The sequence below is a fragment of the Odontesthes bonariensis genome, chromosome 6 (assembly GCF_027942865.1).
Source record: "Odontesthes bonariensis isolate fOdoBon6 chromosome 6, fOdoBon6.hap1, whole genome shotgun sequence".
NCBI lineage: Eukaryota > Metazoa > Chordata > Actinopteri > Atheriniformes > Atherinopsidae > Odontesthes > Odontesthes bonariensis.
In genome coordinates, this window is record NC_134511.1 from 32,549,336 (window position 1) to 32,568,994 (window position 19,659).

At 42.3% G+C, this 19,659-nt stretch overlaps 1 protein-coding gene across 9 annotated transcripts in view; it reads right to left on the reverse strand.

The window, feature by feature from the left end:
- The window catches only part of fbrsl1 (fibrosin-like 1), a 282,772-nt gene that overhangs the window by 18,426 nt on the left and 244,687 nt on the right, over positions 1-19,659 (reverse strand). For all 9 annotated transcript variants that reach the window (XM_075468377.1, XM_075468381.1, XM_075468380.1 and 6 more), the window contains one exon: positions 15,467-15,515. In XM_075468377.1, coding sequence (XP_075324492.1) covers positions 15,467-15,515 — 49 coding nt within the window. The remainder of the gene's footprint in view (positions 1-15,466; positions 15,516-19,659) is intronic.

Below are 19,659 nucleotides of genomic sequence, written 5' to 3' on the forward strand. Positions count from 1 at the left end.
GTTTTCCATAAAGTTCTGTCCTCTTGCCTGAAAACCACAGAACTGTCAACTCCATTAAAAAAAATTTCAGCAAACTGACTGATTCTGCATGGTTTTGTTCTTGATTTTGTCAGCACATAGAATACACCTTTTCTACAATCACCAGCTGAGGAAAACAGTGGGCAAGCCACAGGCAGTCATGTGAAACAAATGCCATACAAGCCTGTGTACAAAAAAGATGTGCGCTCCTGAAGCCTTGCTTGCAAACCTGAGCAGATGGTGTGAGTGAGTCAGGCAGGTTGGAGGGCAGCCCAGTAGTGGGGGTTGGCTCCCCTCTCCCTTTAGATGGGTTAGCGCACTCAGGGGGGACAGGGACATTCCCGAGGGGGGTGTTGGCAGGTCTGCTCACCAGATGACATCTCATCCTTGTATTGATCTTTTTATAGTTGTTCCTGTGGCCCTGCTTACTCAGGAGAATTGAGCCTTGCCCTGGGCACACGTGCTTTAGTTTGCAGTGATATGAGTTTGCAAGTTGGGAGGGGTGGAGAGAGAAGGGACACAGGGACTGAGACAGACGGACAACAAGCCGCCGGGATTTGCTTGTTATGACTGATGTGTCCAGCGGGGAATCTAGGGTGAACACAGTGTCGCTACACAGCTGTTCCTGCCTTCGATATCCTTCACATGGGACCCAGTTTGTCCCTGTGGAACATCTGGAGAGCTGGCACTGATCTGATCCTATGTGGTCTTTCTGCCAGATGGTCCAGCTTGGAATGGCTTGGACCAATCTGGAATGGCTTGCCCCTGAGCTGGACAAGAACTGGTCAGTTGACATGATCCAAGAAAAGCGTTGCTCCTCCTTGTGACTAAAATATCCCTGTACAGGCACTATACAGAAACCCAGAATAATAGGATTGTACAGTTGCTTATAATTACTTTGAATCACACAACTAACCTTTTGAAATAATTCACGTCTTTCCAAAACACACCTCTGGCTATCTGCAAATAGGCACAATCGCTTCATGAATGAAACAAGGGCTCGAGAGAATATTTGGCCTCAAACTAAAACCCTCAGTAAACTAATATTATGCATGCAAATAGGAGTGTTATATAAATTACCTGCTCACTGCTAACATCAGTACCAGTGGATACAATAACAAAGGGAAACAGAAACTGTATGCAAAAAGCCCTTTCAGACTAGATCCGAGAATATGCAAATTCTCTTCAGGACAAGGCGATGTTGTGGGATAAGGGAAGCTAAAGGCCACTGGGTGCTCTCATTTGCCAGGCAAACGCTGTGGTTCACTCTGTTCATGGCTTTGCCAAAGCATAAACAGTCAGGAGGACTCTGATAAAATGATATGAGCAGACAGATATTTAAATAAAGCAGCATATCTGCAGAAAGATGTTTGAGGATTCACAAAGTACTGTGTGTGAGGATGCAGCTGCTTTGATCTGTCTCCTGTTGGCTCGGGTTGACAGAACATTCTCCTGCTCTTGACGGTTGAGCTCACAGTGATTAGGTTTTTGTACCTCTCTAGACAAGCAATCTACGCAGAGCCAAGACTTAGCTCACGAGTGAGCGACTGTGAGAGACGGCTATAACAGATACTGGCAGAAGGCAGGAAACCGCAATCTTGCCAATCAACACTTCATTGGCGTGAGGTATTCAGTCATAAAAAAAAGTCAGGGTGATTTCAACAAAATGATTTTGTATGAGAGGAACAGAAGGGCAGGGTTGTGTTGAATCATTGTGCTAATAATAAAATCAAAGCAGAAATTTGCAATGGCTTTCCCTCACACTATTCAATCTGCCCCTAGCATCACCAAGCCAGTAAAGTTGGGAGCCAAGACAACGTTTTTGCAAATCACTCAGAGATGTTAATGGGAGAATAGACAAGGGGAAAGCTGGCCAAGATAGCTAAAGAGTGGGGACAGCTGGCACGTTTCAATTATTTCTATCTGTCTATTTGCTGCAGCTCAGAAAAGAGTTGATGACACAAGAATGGGGATGGGTGTTAAGCTGTAACACATTTACAGATGAAGCCCAGGAATAAATCGAGAACCTAATGTTCATTTCTGAGAGCTGGCAGCTCAAGCTAAGGGATGAATCACTTTTTCCTGTGCATATCAGATCCCAGAACAAACTTGAGCCATATGGTGCAAGACGCACATGCCAGTCACCTCTCATGGCACATATGCCATGGCTATGGATGGTAGGCAAAAAGGATGTATCGAACCGGAAGGAGAGTGGGAGAACAACAGAGGTCTAGATGCTCAAAGTCCATTTATGTGATGCGTGATCCAATGGTGCCTCTTAAACAATGTCAAACCTTCATTAATCCCTGGCAATAATGTCTTGCAGACAAGCAGAAAGCCTAGACACTCACATTTCCTTGTTGCTGCAGGAGGGTTTATCAGGGCCCATCCCCCTGCTGAGCGGCTGGCAGCAGAGCTCTGAGACAGCCATCAGTCTCAGCTTCTTATGACCACAGCTGGGTCGTCTAAGGTCAGTGCCACTGGGCTACACTAAATAAAAGGGTGGACATCTCGGAACTTTCAACAAAAAAGCTCAAGTCTAATGGGTCCTCTGACACAGCCCACCCTGCCAGACAGGAATTTGACCCCTTTCACTGTCACTGACCCTTCGTCAGCGCCAGTGACCCTTCTTACTCTGAGGCCTCTGTGGACAGACAGCCAACATGTAGAAAAAAGGGAGGGGTGATCTCAGCTTTACGGATGAATTTTATGTTGAAAAGAGCCTTCAGGAGTTATTTGTGCAATGCTGCAAGCACTAGCCTTATCATTTCATTAATTAGCGTGACACGCCTGCCTGATGGACTTGAACGCCGCAGCAGCAGCTGTCTCAATTGATTATAGCGGTTGATGTGGTGCTGCAATTATTGAGGTGACTGGAGACAACGCCTGCCACTTCTAATAAAGGACTTAACTCCAGCTTCCTACACCACAGCACAGCAGTGGGAGGACAGTGGCAGCCTCCCTGCGTCTCTCATACCTTTAAGACCTTTTCAGCATCTCACCATGGACTACTGTGGAGCTGTAGCTCTTGAGCAGCGTGTCAGCTTTACTTAAGCTTGCAGAACGCCTGAACACTATCACTTCGGTGCCCCACAGGAAAGCATCCTCTATTAGCCCACCAGCTGGCTCACAATCCACAGAGACTGAAAAGAAAGGAGGTAAGAATGAAAGAGATTGGGAGAAAGAATGTATAAGACACAAAGACAGGGTGTTTTTGCCAGGAAGCTGCAAGTCGAAGCAGAGATGGAGGGAGTGCTCAGCAATGTAAACAGAGGCATCTCTTTCTAGCCTCACTTCATGTATGAACATGCATGAAGCCCACATGCCTCTAAGTGGATATAATATTATCGTTCAGTGTCATACTGATTGCTTCACAATGGGATGGAAATGGTTGGGTGAAAATCCTTCAACAAATCTTAAGTGGCATGACAGTTGGCTGAAAGAGCCTGCATGTTTTTCTTTTCCTCCTCCTCCATCTCAATTTTCACCCGCCAAGCTCAAAGCAGCGCAACAATTGGAAGCTGACAGCTCCTAACCATTCACCATAGCTCATTGACTGTTGTGACATTTGCAGCCGTTACAGTTGAGTGCAATGAAACGAATAGGAGAAACATCTTAGCCAACATATCCCATTTCTTCAGGTGTTTTCCAGATATAGATGTTTGTTAGTATGCTGTGGGTTAGCATAAGCCATCGCCTGGGTTCCTCACTTCCTTCATGCACATATAATTGTAGAAATAATACACTCAGGCAGCCAAAAGTGCTGAGACAGCTAGTTTGTCAGGTGGTGTTTATTTAAAGGTAGCGACAAGCTCATCGTCATCTACCAGAGAGCAAGATTATCAATCAGGCCGGACTTTAAAAAAAAAAAAAATGTGTTGCCTTGTTATGGTTCCATCTTTAAGCATCTTATCACATGCCAAGGCTTCTGGTCTTTATGCTGATCAAAGTCCAGGTCTACTTCTCTAATCATTCAAGATCTTGCCAAGATAGCAACTCTTAAATATGTATTACAGCCACAGAAATGCCAAACTAACTAACAAAATATATACTACACCATACTGACATTTCAAAATATACAGACGCTGCATATAGATGACTCAGTCAATACAAAAAAGTTATTTTTCTAAGCACATTGTTGAAAAAATAATTATTTTATATCACTATCTTATATATTAAGCCATTTCAATGTTTCTATTGATTAAATGCCATACATTACATCTAATTACTTAAATACCTGTGAAAGGAAGCAACAAATATTCGTGTTTGCTGGAAACAGCAGTTTGACATTGTTTTCCAATACGATAAAAAAACTACTCTGAAATAAGACCTCAGAAATAAGGTTCAGGTTTAAAAAAAAACAAACTTCTCCTTTAAGCTTCACATATTGGCAAGTCACGTCTAATTTAGACCCAATAATGTAATCAATGTCACTTCTATGGGAGGATCCTGCTGCTGAACTGCTTCTCGGGTGCTGCTGGGTATGTAGGCTTATAGATGGAGACCCAGCAGCTGTTGAAGCCTAGACTAGAGCTGCTATTTTCTCCCCAAATGGCTACATGCCAAAAGAGCTGTGTTCTTAAAAGCTACAAGCCTTTTTTCACCATCAGTCAGAGCTTGAAATATGTAAGAGTCATTAAAAAAAATCTTGCTTTAGTCTGTTTTTTCCTCTTTCTTTTTTTAAGCAAAGGGGGGCTGTTGAAAAATCACTTGTTGAGGCTGACAACACACTCAGTAGACTGCGGTAGAGCGGTTCGAAATAGCTCTCTTAGGGAGTTAGACAAACAAACAACATCTCAAAAGCCCTCCCTTCCCTCTTCCAGCCATCATAGCCCTCAATGCAACAGGAAGAGTGACAATTGGAAGGTGTATCAGATTTGCAAACATTTTTTGTCCTTACTCGCAGCTCATTCATCATTCTTGATTAGATGAAAGGAGCAGGTCTAAAAAAGAGGGATAAAGTGACCAAGACTTGGAGAGACAGAGGCAGGGTGAGGTTACTTAAAAGGCAGGGGAATGAGCAGAGGGTTGAATAAAGATTTGTGTCAAGTAAACTAATGGAGACAAGGCCGGGATCCTGACCTGTGGGGCTGCTGCTAACCTAAACTCACCACCATCTGCTCCAATCTCTGTTAATCCCACACCACACAAGCAAACACAGACACAGAGGTAGAATTTGAGTCTGGCTGCTTCGAGCCGTGGTGGACAAGGAACATCAACAACAGCCTGCATGACTTCAGGGCTGCTATGAGTTGTCGCACTTCACTTTGGTGTTCCAAGTGTGGCACAAAAAGAATTGATTTGTTTAGAGCGCAAAAGCAGTGTGTCAGTTTGAGGAAATGTGTGAATGTGTGTGAGGCAAGGGAGGTAGCACAGTGAGGGAAATTGGACTCTGAAAAGAGCCGAATTGCTTGCAAGATGAAACAGATTACACCAGAACAAAAAGACAAAACAAAACAACAAAACAAAATAGAGCTCCAGAAAAGTCTTGCCAGGACAAAGTCAAAAGACAGAAACACACATACACTCACAGAGAAATCAAACTGTTTCTTTATGCTTGACATTCCAACTGCATATGACAAAAAGAGTACTGAAACAGTTAGAGGAATCAAAATCAAACCACTGAGTGCTACTGACTGTTTCATGATTCCATGTCGAAGCCGAGGCTCCACATGTCAAACTCTGAACGCCTACTCTCTCCCTTTAGCAGCCAACGCTGAGATAATTGTGAGCAGCTAAAAGGTAAGTGCTGGGAGTGTCACACTTGAAAGTGGGTTTTAAGCACCATCAAGTATCAAGACCCAGATGGCTCATCCTCCCTGAAAAACATGTCCACTCTAACTTGACTCCAGAGACACCTGCTACCGTGCTGCTACGCCTACCCAGCACTAATACACTGTGCTGCAGCTGATGAGGAGCCCCAGGCACTGCAGCACTTGCCCCGGACATAACAGTTGATGAGTCAATACTGCATCATTAGTGATAGCTACAGCTATACATTGATTTTTTTTTTTTTTACACAAGCAAAATTTGTTACAGTACCACTACCATAACTGAATGTGGTTAGATATTACATTTTTCCAAATAATGTAATTTCCAAATAAATAAGATTTTAAAAACAAAATAAATTAACAATCAAAACCCTCCAACACTCCAGCATATATGACATTAAACAGTATTTAACTACATTATTTAACTACATCTCCAGTACATTGGTAGCAAAAAAAACCTGAAATACAAACATCAGTTAGATCATCTAAAGGTCTAACCTTGCTCGATACTGCTGTTAGGGCTCTGTATACTTTTCTCTATGGGTTGTGTGACACTGGAACAATCTCTTCCCAAAGCAAACAGCAGTGAAATCCCAGTCCTGCTGCTCACCCCTCAACACAGCAGCACTAATCCAACAGCCAGGGAGGTTGGAGCCCATGCTCTGCTGAATGGAGTATTACAGTCAGTCAGAGGCCATTAGGGGCCCCACCACCAGGGCCCAGAGCAGGGAATTCACCAGTAGCCAAAAACAACAGCCAAACAGATGACCGCTTGAATACTGGAAGAGACCACACAGTGCATGTTCCTTTTTTTTTTTTACCACCTCTGAAACGGCCAAAATGCAGTTTCCTCTGTCTAAGCGAATTACCGCCTGTGTGTTAAACACTTGGACGATTAATAACACTCATGCTAGCTGAAACACATGACCAAGCACAAGGCCTTTCTCAGCAATGTGTCAGATTACGGCTTTAACAGAGTGTTGAGGTCAAGACTAGAAGAAAGCCTTTATTGCAAAAGTCGCCAGCCCTCTGTCAAAAATACTGTACTAGTCCAAGCCTGTGGACTATATTTCTGCTATGCTACAGTGGTATCAGAAATATAGAAACAAACACCAGAGGAAGACCACCTATCTGAAATTACTTGGAGTATACTTAATTTGGCAGGCTGAATTCTGTTTTATTTGGAATCTTGTTTTTTTGTTTTGGTCTCCTTTCTGCTTTGAATACTCTCGCACATCTTTCAGACATTTGAATGTCCTTCTCTGTCACAGAGTCCGAAGTGTTTACATTCGTTCTGTTCCTGGTGACGACTTTTCCATCTTTATAAGCTTCTGTAAACTGCTTCCCAAAATGTCCAATCCATTACAAGCATCTTTGTAATATCCATCTAGGCTGACGACAGTCCCTTTGCAGGCGATTGTACATTATCCAAGCATCGTGTTTGGCCACAATCACATACCATCTGGCTTTGTCAATGAGCGTTACAGCCTCATCTGCAAACAACATTGGCTCTGAAACTCTCGACATAAATAAGCTTAAAATGCACATAGTGAGGAGCTGGGATCTTTAAAACGCAGGGCGGGGAAAAAACCGTCTTGCTGGCAGAATGACTGGAGCTGGGAGTAAAGGATTATAAACTAGAAAACCTGCAAGTGATCACAGGCGTCAGCTTTACATTTCAGACATGACAGCAGCGATAAGATGCTGGCCATGTATTCTCATAAGTAAACAATGAAAATGCCTTCCACAATGCAGTTGGACGTGTTTTCATTGGAGAAGGAAGAGGATTAAGATTAGACAGAAGATGTGATGAGAGCTACTGCGCTCTAGAGTTATCCCTTCTATTCTTTGCTTCCTGCATAAACACACACACAGACACACACACACACACACACACACACACACACACACACAAAAACAAGGGGCTTACGTTTATTTTTCCCAGTGTTGCTTCTGTGTTGAGATGATTGTCTGTTCAAGTTGGTCAGTGAACTGCTGCAGCTGCAGCTTATCTATGAAAGACTAAACTGCAAACCCATTTGACCTAGGTATATTCTAAAGCTGTAAGTGAACTAGTCTGCTGTGGACTACTGAAAGATGGGTTGAGTTCAGAATGCAAGACTACCGCTTCTAATAGTCGTTATTACTGCCACTGTCTTTTTATTGCAATGTTTTGGCCTCTAACCTTAGCCAAAAAGTATCCCACTCATGTACAACTACCAAACTGAAAGTTGCACTATTTACAACAATAACAAAAAAAAAGCTAAAAATCTGTCATCCCTGTATCACAACCACATAAAAAAGGCATGCACAATGCTGATAGCATGATAGGTGAGGGCAGTAGGACAGAAAAATCATAGGTATATAGAAGGCCCTTTCAGGTGGCATTTTAAAACTTTGGCCTGAAATTAGATAACTGATAGTCTGCATTATAACCAGAGTTGGAATCTCTGTTGGGCCTTTGGGTGAATGGAGTTTGCATGTTCTCCCTGTGCATGAGTCTGACTTCTCTTTGGGTACTCTGGCTTACCCCTACAACCAGTTTGTTAGGTTCATTGGTTGCCACAATTAACAGTAAGCTTGCTTGGTTTCATTTGTCTGTGATATATATATTTAAACATATAAACGCTGGCACATTTGTGCATACGCTAAATATATAAACCTATCCATCCATTTTCTATACCTGCTTAATCCGCCGGTCAGGTCGCGGGGAGCCTATCCCTGCGGTCATTGGGCGAGAGGTGGGGTACACCCTGGACAGGTCGCCAGTCCATCACAGGGCCACACGGAGACAAACGAGACAACCACACACGCTTACACTCACTCCTGGGGACAATTTTTTAGAGACACCAATTAACCTAACATGCATGTTTTTGGACAGTGGGAGGAAGCCGGAGTACCCGGAGAGAACCCACACATACACAGGGAGAACATGGAAACTCCACACAGAAAGGCCCCAGCTGGGAGTTGAACCTGGAACCCTCTTGCTATAAGGGGACGGAGGTGGTGTGGTGGTAAACTCTTAAATATAAATAAGTATTTATATTAGGGGTGGGACGATATGCCTTGGTCACGATTCGATTGTATCCCGATTCTAAGGTGCCGATTCAATTTGTATCACGATTCTTTATAATTGCGATTCTACAAGTATTGCGATTCGATATAATCAGTAATTGCAATTTTCTTCCTCCTTAAAAAACAAACAAATTGAATCATACACTCCTAGAATGAATGTCGTTCATTCAGCGATACACATCAGTCTGTGTCAGTCAGTCCAGCAGCTGACATTTATTTCAAGTTTACAGTTACAAAATGAATTCAAATGTCCACACAAATGTGGGCTAGTTTTAACATAACTTAATGTAATGAATTGATGAAGTTTTTCTGGACACGGATATGACGTAATATAACCGATTCTGGGGAGAAAAATCGATTTTTAAAATCATCCCATTAAAAAAAAAATCGCGATATGTACATGAATCGATTTTTTTGCCCATCCCTAATTTATATATATACATATATATATCTCCAATATATATATACTTATTTACTTTGACTTGATCTGAAATGCTGTGAATCCTTTAGTGTATGCACAAATGTGCCAGCCAAAAAACTGGCCATGTCCCTGACAATGTGTCCTAAATGTCCTTTATAGCCTTAAGTGATTTTGTAATTGCTCCCTCTCCAAAGCTAAAGCTGAATCCATATTCAGTCAATAATCACAGAGCCACTTCAGTGTAACTACAATTTTATGTCACAATTGCTGATCACACCCAAGAGCTGACTGAAACAGATGACATGGGCTGATAGAGCTGACTGACAGGTGTCAAGCATCCTGACATGTCATGATAAAGACACACAAGAGAGAAAAGATATACACATTCACGATCAAACAGGGTTTCTGTTACGACAATGAAACTCAATCAGCAGTGACCAAATGTTCTAAAGGGGGCTAAGTTCATTTTGCATGAATCCTAGACTCTTCGCACAGAGCAAGCATGTTTCTAATGAACATAATGGTGGTCTAAAGGGGGTATCGAGTCTATGGGGGGTTAGTGTGAAATATCAGCAATGACTTTACAAGCCAGCTAATTGCCGTGGATTGAAAATCTGGACAGCCTTTGAAAACAGGCAGCTTCTAAAAGCCTTGACATCACTTACTGAATCTTACTAAACAACCAAACAATTCTTTCCAGTTAGCTTTCAAAGTGCCAGACCACAGAGGAGTTGTAAGTAATGTGGCTTGGTTCCTTTGACTGCCTGCCACTCTACATAAATAGTACATGACAAGGTAATTGTAATTTAAAAAGCTATAAATATTGAAGAAGAATTTAAATAATTTATGGAACACTGCATTGTAACAAGATGTGTGTGAGTTTATGTGCGTGTGGGAGCATTTTGTCTCCTTCTGGTCCTCTCTTGCAGCGTAGGTTGAAGGATGGGCAGAAGTGGTACAAGGAGGGAATTCTGTAATTGCTTTTTCTGTCCCTGAAGCAGGCCTTCCTGCTTTAAATCAAAAAAGGCAATCTCTGTCAGTAATGGCTCAATTAATAATTAAACATGTGTCTTATCTCTGCCGGGCTCCCCCTATTTATTTTCATCTTTCTGACATGGATGGCCACACAAACAGCATTATCACTATCAATAAAGAGAGCTTCATATCAGCTCTTTTCTACAAAAACAAATCATTCAGCTCATAAACTGTCTTCTGGCTGTGAACAGTAATAATCTTAAGATTAATGAAGAAACAACTTATGCTTTGGTTTTCTCAATTCCTTCTAAATATTTTGTTTGCCAGTGAACCTGCTCTCTTTATTCTGCTCAGAGTTTGTAACTTTTCAATACTTAAAACAAATCAGGACACACATGAACTGCTCTTCAAGCTCGTTAACAAGGGTTGTACCGTTAGTATGAAGGGGGATGCTTTCTTTTAAGCATCAGCTTGTGGCATCCTTTTTGCAAAAGCGGCTGTCATAAATGAGTGGGCAAGCCTCAGACCTACATCAATACGGGAAAATCTGTCTTTCTGATAGGAAAAGCATATCCTGTCTGGAATATCTCAAACAAATCAATTTCAGGACTTGCTAATGGTGCTGTGTAAAACCTTGTATCCCCTTCTCTTTTTTCAACGTCACTTCTGACCTCGCGTCATGGAGTCTGCCAACAAGCAAACCAGCCACATTCCCCAGCTACCTTTGCTCTATCCTGATTCAACGGCAGTGAAAAGCTGATTAGTTGGAAAGAGGGTCAACCTCCATTTATTATTTAATGGACAAGAGGCTGCAAACAGTCAGGGTGGCCACCAAGGTTAGTGATACATTGCGCTGACCTGGCCAGGGGAGAGCTGCTCAGCCAAATACAAACACGCTCTTTCATCTTCTTCACTATGCCTGAGCTGCCCTCAATCCCTCCTGCCCCTGACCTTGCTGCACCCTTTCCAATCAGCGTCATTCCTTTTCTGGCATTCAGAGTCTGGCAGGAGAAACTGTGTTTCATTTTTGTGTTAGCATCCACTGCAGCAGCAGCTCCTTGCACAGCGTAGGTAATGGAAGAGGAGAGGGAGTTAAAGGAGACCAAAGCCCTTTTATTGACATGCAGCAAACAGCAGCGGTGGAACAAAAGCCACTCAGCACCTATTGAGAGAGCTGGCCTGCAGACAGGGTGGTTGATTAGCGATTCGACACAGGGACCCTGGACTGTGTAGCTCATAATGAGAGCTTAGGGAGCAAGCCGATGGAGGATGGAGGTACAGTGTAGGTGGGCTGAGGACAACTCAGAGAAGAGGTGGGTTCTACCATAAGGAATTGATTTCCCACAAAAGCTGATAGGTATATGTGTAACAAGGATCCAAAGGAAAAAAAAAGTTTAAAAAAAAAAGTAAGTGTAAGGGCAGATCTTAAATCCTTAAGCTACAGCACTGGTAATGTGTTTATATATAAACAACAGTTAGAGGATAAGCCCTAAATCCACTGCCAAGCTAAATGGTTTATGCATTTTTTGTGTTTGTTTACTTTGATGTCAATTAAACAAATTGGTTCAACATCCCCAACGAACAAGAGATCTTGAGCGAGGGAATTTTACATTAATTCCAAAAGCTTCCATGACTCGCAGCACAACAGTAACCTCATCTTCACCTTTCATGAGGCCTCAGAGAGATGTTAACAGTGTCAGATGTGCACGATGGCAGATGTGTGTGCTTTCTTTCCTCCTCTCCATCTGCACGCTCTCTTCCTTTGTTGCACTGGTCTAATCCAGTATGTGTGGGCCGGTAAGTTTAATGGAAACAATTTATTAAGTCCGGCTTAAAATGCCATCTGCAGCTAAGCCTCCCAAAGCCGCTAAGCTCCTAGTTTCGCCCTGGAGCTTGCTGTGTTCACGCTTACTGTAATGCTCTGTTTAAAATGAGCACAACGGGTCAAAATTAATCAGGATTACAAGGACAGAAATCTACTTCAGAAATGGCTTTTCTACCAATCTTCTCCCCGCTATCCCAAGATGCCTAAGGTTTCTCTGATGGAAGGCACAATACATGAGTTTACCATCTCACCATGGCAGGCTTTACCTTGTTAAGACTTTAGGGCCTCGGAAAGTACAAAGAGTCTAAATAAAAAATGGTGCCTAAACTATACCTATTGGTCTAAAACCCATAGATGCAACATTCAACATAGTCAGTATAAATTCCTAAGTGTTTTTGTCAGATATTTCTAGCTGCTGACAGCTGGGTGATAACTCCCTACCACTTCCATAGACCTAGCATTGTGAAATGTCATAAGAGGACCTGCCAGTAAAGTGTTTATCTGTGCTCTGCGGATGTGCCCTCTACACGCTCAGCAGCTACATTTAGCTTCTCATTCGCCTTCAGGCAAGTGACAACAGTAAACTCTGACCTGCAATCCAATAGGAGTAGCCTTGAGTGGAGCACAAATCTTTGCTGTGCTTTTACTTAAACATACCATCCTCCAGGAAATCAATAATTTGCAGGAGGTTTAAGACAGGAAATAAACAACAACCAATAACTGTTAGATAATGCTTGCCCTCTGCTGCACCTTCCTACGTCATAACCACCAACACAGACAGACATTCAGAACTCATACTTGCTTTTGGATGAAAACATCCAAAGCGAATTACACATTATGTGCAGTGCCATTACAGATACCATTAGCTTGTACTATCATCAGTGGTACTGGTTGCATGAATAACAGGTTGTCAACATACGAGTGATGTGGAGATGATGAAAAGTAAATATGAGAGAAAGAAGGCAAGCGTGTCTGGGTTTTGCCCAAAACCCTGTTCTGTGTGCATAATTACAGTACTCTGCCCTCACTGATTACAATGTTGGTCTTTCCTCTTCTCCATGAACCCTGAACCGTTTCATTAACATGACAGTCTGTGTGCATGTGTACAATTTGGACGTACCCTCAACTGTTTGTACTCGTAACTGCTCCCCAAAATAAGGTTAAAAAAGGAGCAGAACGTTTCAAAGAAAGGAAGAGGTAAAAGAAACACTCATTATCTGGTAATTATACAAGCCAAACATCATCACACCATTATATATTCATGTGTGTCATAATGTTTGTGTTTGTGTGTGAGTGTTTGCATCTGTCTGAGAGTCTACCAGCTAACAGCTCGACAGGCCTGGTGATCAGAGGAAAAAAGGCTTTTCATCAGTCCCACAGGACCATGAGTGAGGCCGGTAATGGGACACATACACTGTGTTGCTGCATTCTAAACCAGAGGAAAACAGCCTGTGGGCTTCTATGTATTACACACACACATTATCCATACACAGAAAAAAAACAAACACTGTCCTAGAATCTACTGTATCTTCAAACAACAGCATTGGAAAGTGAGAACTGGGTGGCAGGTCTGCAGCTTTAGCGTGATAACTTTTTCCTCATCATCACAAAATCATTCCATCAAACTGCAGATTTCTTTGTTGCTTTACCCTTCTGAACCTATAATTTTAATCTGGTGCCCTTCTACTACATCACCCAAACAGGATCTGCTTGATCTGTGTGATAATCACAAGAGACTTTGATTGGATTGTCTGGATGTAATTCCAGGGACCTAATCCTCTTCCCTGCTTGTGCGTTAGTAAGATCCACAGAAGCATTCCTTCAACCACTATAAAGAAGTGGATTTTGCATGTGTGTTGAAGACGTTGGTTGTGCGTGTGCTATAGTTCTAGATTTTCACAGCATGGGTATCTGCTTGTATGAAGCCATGTTGTGAACAGTCACGCAAAGGAATTTTAAGTCGGCACCCTGACATCTGATAACTTGAGCAGCAGGGTGGCGAATAGATGGAGTTGGTCGTGATATAGTTGTTTGCTAAACCATGAAAGTCTGGAAGTCTTTACCACTGTGCTGGTTCCACGAAGCGGATGGTAGTCACAGGTCATCTACAGCACACAGCCAGCAGGCCTTATCTCCTTCTTGTCAGCCAAGCTTTTCAGTGCGAAACCAAGCTTCCAACCCATTTGTATGATGTTTTGAGGATTTATAGCGTTTAGAGTGGATGTTCTAATGTGGTGGTGAATGACATGAGCAACATTAAAACCTCTGATATTTGGTCATCAGAGCTGTGGTATAATGTTACAACTGAGATGAAAAAAAAAAGGTATTGTGACTGCAACATTTTTCAAAACTATACCTAAACATTTTAAACAGATTTTTTTTATTAGAAATGTTTGACGAAAACAAGGTAACCAAAGCTACATATATCTTTAAAACAACCCAGATTACACTAGCATAATGGGGCCCAGTTGATGCATGCTGATCTATTTGTTGAGTCTGCAGAGATGACACCACCCACCACCACCACCACCACCACCCCAGCCCCGCCTGCCTACAAAACCCTCCTCATTTGGCCAAAGTATACAGTGAGCAGATCAACCTCCATCTCCCTCAGCTTGTTTTAATGGGCCTCAATCCTGGTTGTTGCCCAGAGGGGACATGGTCCGCATGCTGCTATCTGTCATAAGTAGGCTGATCACGCCTCTTTCCTCCTCCCCTCCTTCCTGCATCCACAGCTTGACACCTTTAGCCCTGCTCTGACCTGCCAAGCATCATTGCATGTTGTAAATATTCAGGTGCAGCCAACACTCCGTGCCCTCATGGTGCCTTTTGACATGCCAAATATACCCAGGAATGTCAGTCCGTGAATGCAAACAATTATACTAAATTACATGGAACCATCTATGGCCATACTCTACGAAAGCAAAGAAATTATATTCTACACATGTGCATATGTGGATACACAGTTTAAGTTGGTGTTGTCTCGGGGGGCTGACAAAGCTCTTTCTCTGTCTTTCCTTTGGCAGCCATTATGTTCTAGGCCTGCTGTCAGAGAGCTTGTATTGCCTAAGGGGAAACTCCCATTTGTGGGAGCATGTGGCAGGGAGGCTTTAAATCCCCTCTAATGAACCAATATGTGGGAGGGCTAAGCCTTTGGCGGGGTCATCCAAGAAACGCCACTATGCACCCAGACAAAAATGCGTGCATATGCAGTCACCAGACCTTGTTTATGCCTGTCGACATTTAAATCTGAATGGGAGCTGCAGGATTAGGGCTGGGGATAATTCGACTCGTTTGCAAAACCCAGTAGTTGTTATGTATAGGAAAATAGCATAAGAGGGAAGACTTAAGGTTAAAGAGAAAACATTAGGATCTTCTTACCTTTGGGTGTGGTAGGGGAAAAGAGCTTCTCGGATCCTACATCAGATATCTGGAAAAACAAGATAGCAGATATTAATTGAATTTGTCTAATACGATGAATCGGTGATAAACTACAGTTAATCCTGTTAAGAAAACAACACATACAATTCAAGGCAATTCATCAAAACAAATGGAAGCGTTGGCACATATTTTGCCTGCCCACTAAAAGGCTTATTCAGCCACAAATCTGGTCTCAATTGCTTGGAGATAAAGTTATGCTCTCACACACAGCATTATACAATCAATCAACAGTCTCCAATCAGTGCAGGAGAGGAGCTGCTCCTGTGCTGGGACTGTCTGGCTTTCCCTGCTGATGAAGCAACATTAGGTGGCACTGTTGGGCCACCTGAAAACCCTAAGAAGATATGCTGTCAAGGGCAGAGGAAGCTCATAAGATGGCTATGAAGCATTAGAGCACAAAGGCTTTTGAAAACACACTGCTGTCAAGAAATCCCAATGCACACTGCAATATTTTTGGAAGAGACATTGTAGGAAATTAACCAAATATGACTGCAGTCTAAAAGTCTTCATTAAAAAAATTCAACATCAATTGATGATTGGTTACTGGAAGAGGTAGCTGAGGTGAATGACAGTGAGCAGTGGAAACCTGGAAGACTATAATCAAATGTTGGTTATGTCTATATAAAGCAGACTGGCATCTTACTATGAAGTGATAGAGCTACAGACTAAACACTGCAATGTATTTCTCTAACTACTTTTGATGGTTTTGTATATGTTGGCAAGCATCAACTAAATAAAAAGGTACCATATATCTTTACAAAAGTACATGCTCACTGACCATACAGGAAACCATGACTGAAAAGCAGTAAATCCATACAAAGCGTGGCATGTAAAAGAAAAAAAAAAGAAAAAAGAAACTGCAGCACAGCAAATCGTATGCATGCTTGTAATATAATATTAACAATAAAAATCCTCCTCAGCCTGTAATATAAGGGGCTTTGTTTAAATCTATGGTTTACTTTTGCTTTAGTTCCTCTCATTTGAGATCTATGGACTTGTAAAAATCTGCGAAAGCTGAACATATGTTCTACCCAAAGGGCCTGAGTGTCCTTAACTGCCATGCTTGTATTTCATGCTGCACAAAGGGAGCATATGTAATGAATGAACAGTGAGTACAAGAAAGACAGAAAAAGAAAGCAAATGATTTTGTAAACACAGATGGCTGTCCTTGGCATCTTTGTTAGTTCTTCACAAGTGTTTTGAGGACATCCTCTTCTCTCAAAGACCTCCCAATTTCTCCTTCACTACCACTGTGTTGCTGTTCTGTACACTTCTATGTCTGTTCTTCATGTCTTGTTTCAGCGCCAAACAAAACAGAGCTCAAGGAAAGTGTAGATTCACTCACTAATCTGCTGTACCAACATATAAGCCTTAGAAAATACAGGTATGAAACCTTAATGGCATGATGTTCATGTTAAACGTTGCAACTACAAAAACAGTCAAATAAAATAGCTATTGTTATGTACAGAAAAATACTGACCTCAAGTAAACTAAATGATGGTAAAATAAATCATTAAAGAGTCTGTTGCTCTAAGCTTCTGAAATATAAGAGACCTTAGAGAATTTAGGTCTGGACATATTATGTACAACATTACAAAATTATCTAACATAATAATTTTTCTCAAGAGTGAAAATTAGCTGTTGCTTGCCGTTGCAACCATGGAAGTTATGAGACAGAATGATTAATGAACAGAATGTACTGAAAGACTTGCCAGCAAGGTAGTGTTACAAGGTAGATCAATAACTTATGGCAAATGCTGTAGAGTAAGACAATAACTTTGGTCTTGGTAAGTGGATAATTCATAGAAGGACAAACAGAAATACTTTCGGTTTCCTCCTACCATAGATAAAGTGAAAGACTATAGAGCAAAGACAGAATGTTGTGCATTGCCCTCTTTCAGTCTCCCAGAACCGGGGCGCCAGGATACAACACAGGCTCTTTGTTAGCTTTGGACAACATTAAACGCTCCAGTACCAAGCCTCAGCACTGCAACAGCACAACTTTAGCCTTGAATCACGGCCCTGCAGGCCCTGGAAGAAAAATATGAGCTCAGACTGAAATGAAGCTTGTCAAATGGACACGGGAGCTGGCTCAGGGTCTTGCTTAGAGTGGCATGGGGTCACAAAACCAGAAAAGACAGGGTCTGTAATGCTATAACTCACTGTAACAGTGAAAACAGTTGTTATGACCAGAGTGGTTATCCAGAGAGCAAGGCAGACATAACATGTTCCTGAGAAAGAGAACAGAAAACCTGTGTTTACCCTGTGCCAAGACGACCCAGATCTCCTTATTCCTACTTTGGCCATTTTTTCGTGTGCAGTGAGCTGTTTTATATTTCAAATATATTCCAAAGAAACATCAACAACCAATATTTAGGTTTTAATACTGTGTTTTGCACCTGCCAAGTCTGTATGAGTCAGTCACATAATCCACAATTACAAGGCCGGCTTGCAAAAGCACTTCTTAAAAAGGCATGTCAAAGCAGAGCCCTGATTTGGCGAGCTGTTGTTTTTGTAGAACTTTCTGGGTTTTGTTGGTCAAGTTGACATTTTTTCACTGGGCTGTGCTGCTGGCAGTCTGAACTGCCTGCGGTTGTGGTGTGCAGAGGTCATGTATAACAAATTCTTCACACTCTCTTTGTTGAGGCAACCCTGGCTGCCATTAAAAACAGACAGAGAAAGATGAGACAAAGGGGAAATATAAATAGAGAGAAACAGAAAGACAATGAAAAAAAGGAGCAAAGGCCAAGTTTTCCAAAGGAAACAGGGAAATTTAACCATTTAAAAAAATAATGGGGGAAATTTAAAACACATTGCCTGGGAGCCAAAAGCCCTTGGAGCGGGCCGCAGGAAGCCTGACCTTTGTGAGGGCCGTCTGCTATTTGAGCCTGGGGCTTCGGGGGCCTGGCCTCCTCTCTGGAGGGCCGTCAGCAGGCCTCAGCTTTCCTTCCCTATTCTATTCATTAGCCATGCTTTATGATTCAGCTTCCTCTGAGCCACACAAGAGCTCCCTGAGGAAAGAGACTGCTGGATAGAGGGAGAAAAAAGGGAGTGAGACTAAAGGAGGGGGGAAAAGAAAGAAGGAGGTCACAGGGCCCAGCCGGAGCTCAGCTCCCAGCAGCTGTGAAATCCTCCTGTTTCCTCGGCAGGCGTAAAAGGAACAGGGGGGAGAAAGAAAAAGAGGTAGTCCAGGGAGGGAGCCGGGCCAGTAAACCCACCATCAGACTGCTAACTCCCTAAAGCACCACACACAGAACCATAATTCCCAGATTTAGGGAATGCCAAATTACAAATTACACTGCTGTTTGTTTTAAAAAGTCCTCAATTTCCCTGAACACCAATGACTTGTTGGCTGCATAAATCTCCAGATGATAGCAGAGTTGCAGAGGGAGAGTGCAGAGGCAAAAAAACTTGCTTGTAATAAGTGAGACATTTACTGTGAGGCCAAATACATTTGCTTTCTCTGAAAAGGAGCATGTTGAAAAATCTTACTTAAAAACACAGCAAGCTGTTTAATTCTGAAAATCTGAGACAAGCTTAATTGCATTATTTTAGTGTTAAAATAACACTAGCCTCCATGCTTCATTTTGACACAATGGGCCACCAGAACAAGGCAATGCAGACAGAAAGGGAGGGCAGTATAATCAACTGAATGACCTTGAAGCATACATTTATGAAAAGCATTGATCAGTTAAGGCTGTGATTTCACTCAGACAGGAAGGTCAGCAATTACCCAGATTCAATTAACCTCATTTAGTAAAGACTGCTGAGAGACCATTTTCTCTCCCCACAACCCACCACACAGCAGTCTCTCCCTGCATTATATCAAATGGTCCCCAGGCCTTTCTAAAATCTACCTTTGATCTGAAAGCTCCTATTGCATGGCCTGCATACCATGTAGCTGAGCAATGTATATCCTAGCAGGGAGAAATCTTGTAGCCAGAGGTTGGGTAAACGTAGACTAAATACAAGCAAATTCCTAATACAGTCTCCTTCCATCCTTGTAAAAGAAGGTACAGACCTTCCCGTTATAACATTTAAACAACCTGGCAGTGCTATCACAACAGCTGCGGTGTGAAAACAAAGAAACTTGTTAGTAGACTTTGTTGTGGGCTCATGCCTGTAAAGGCTAT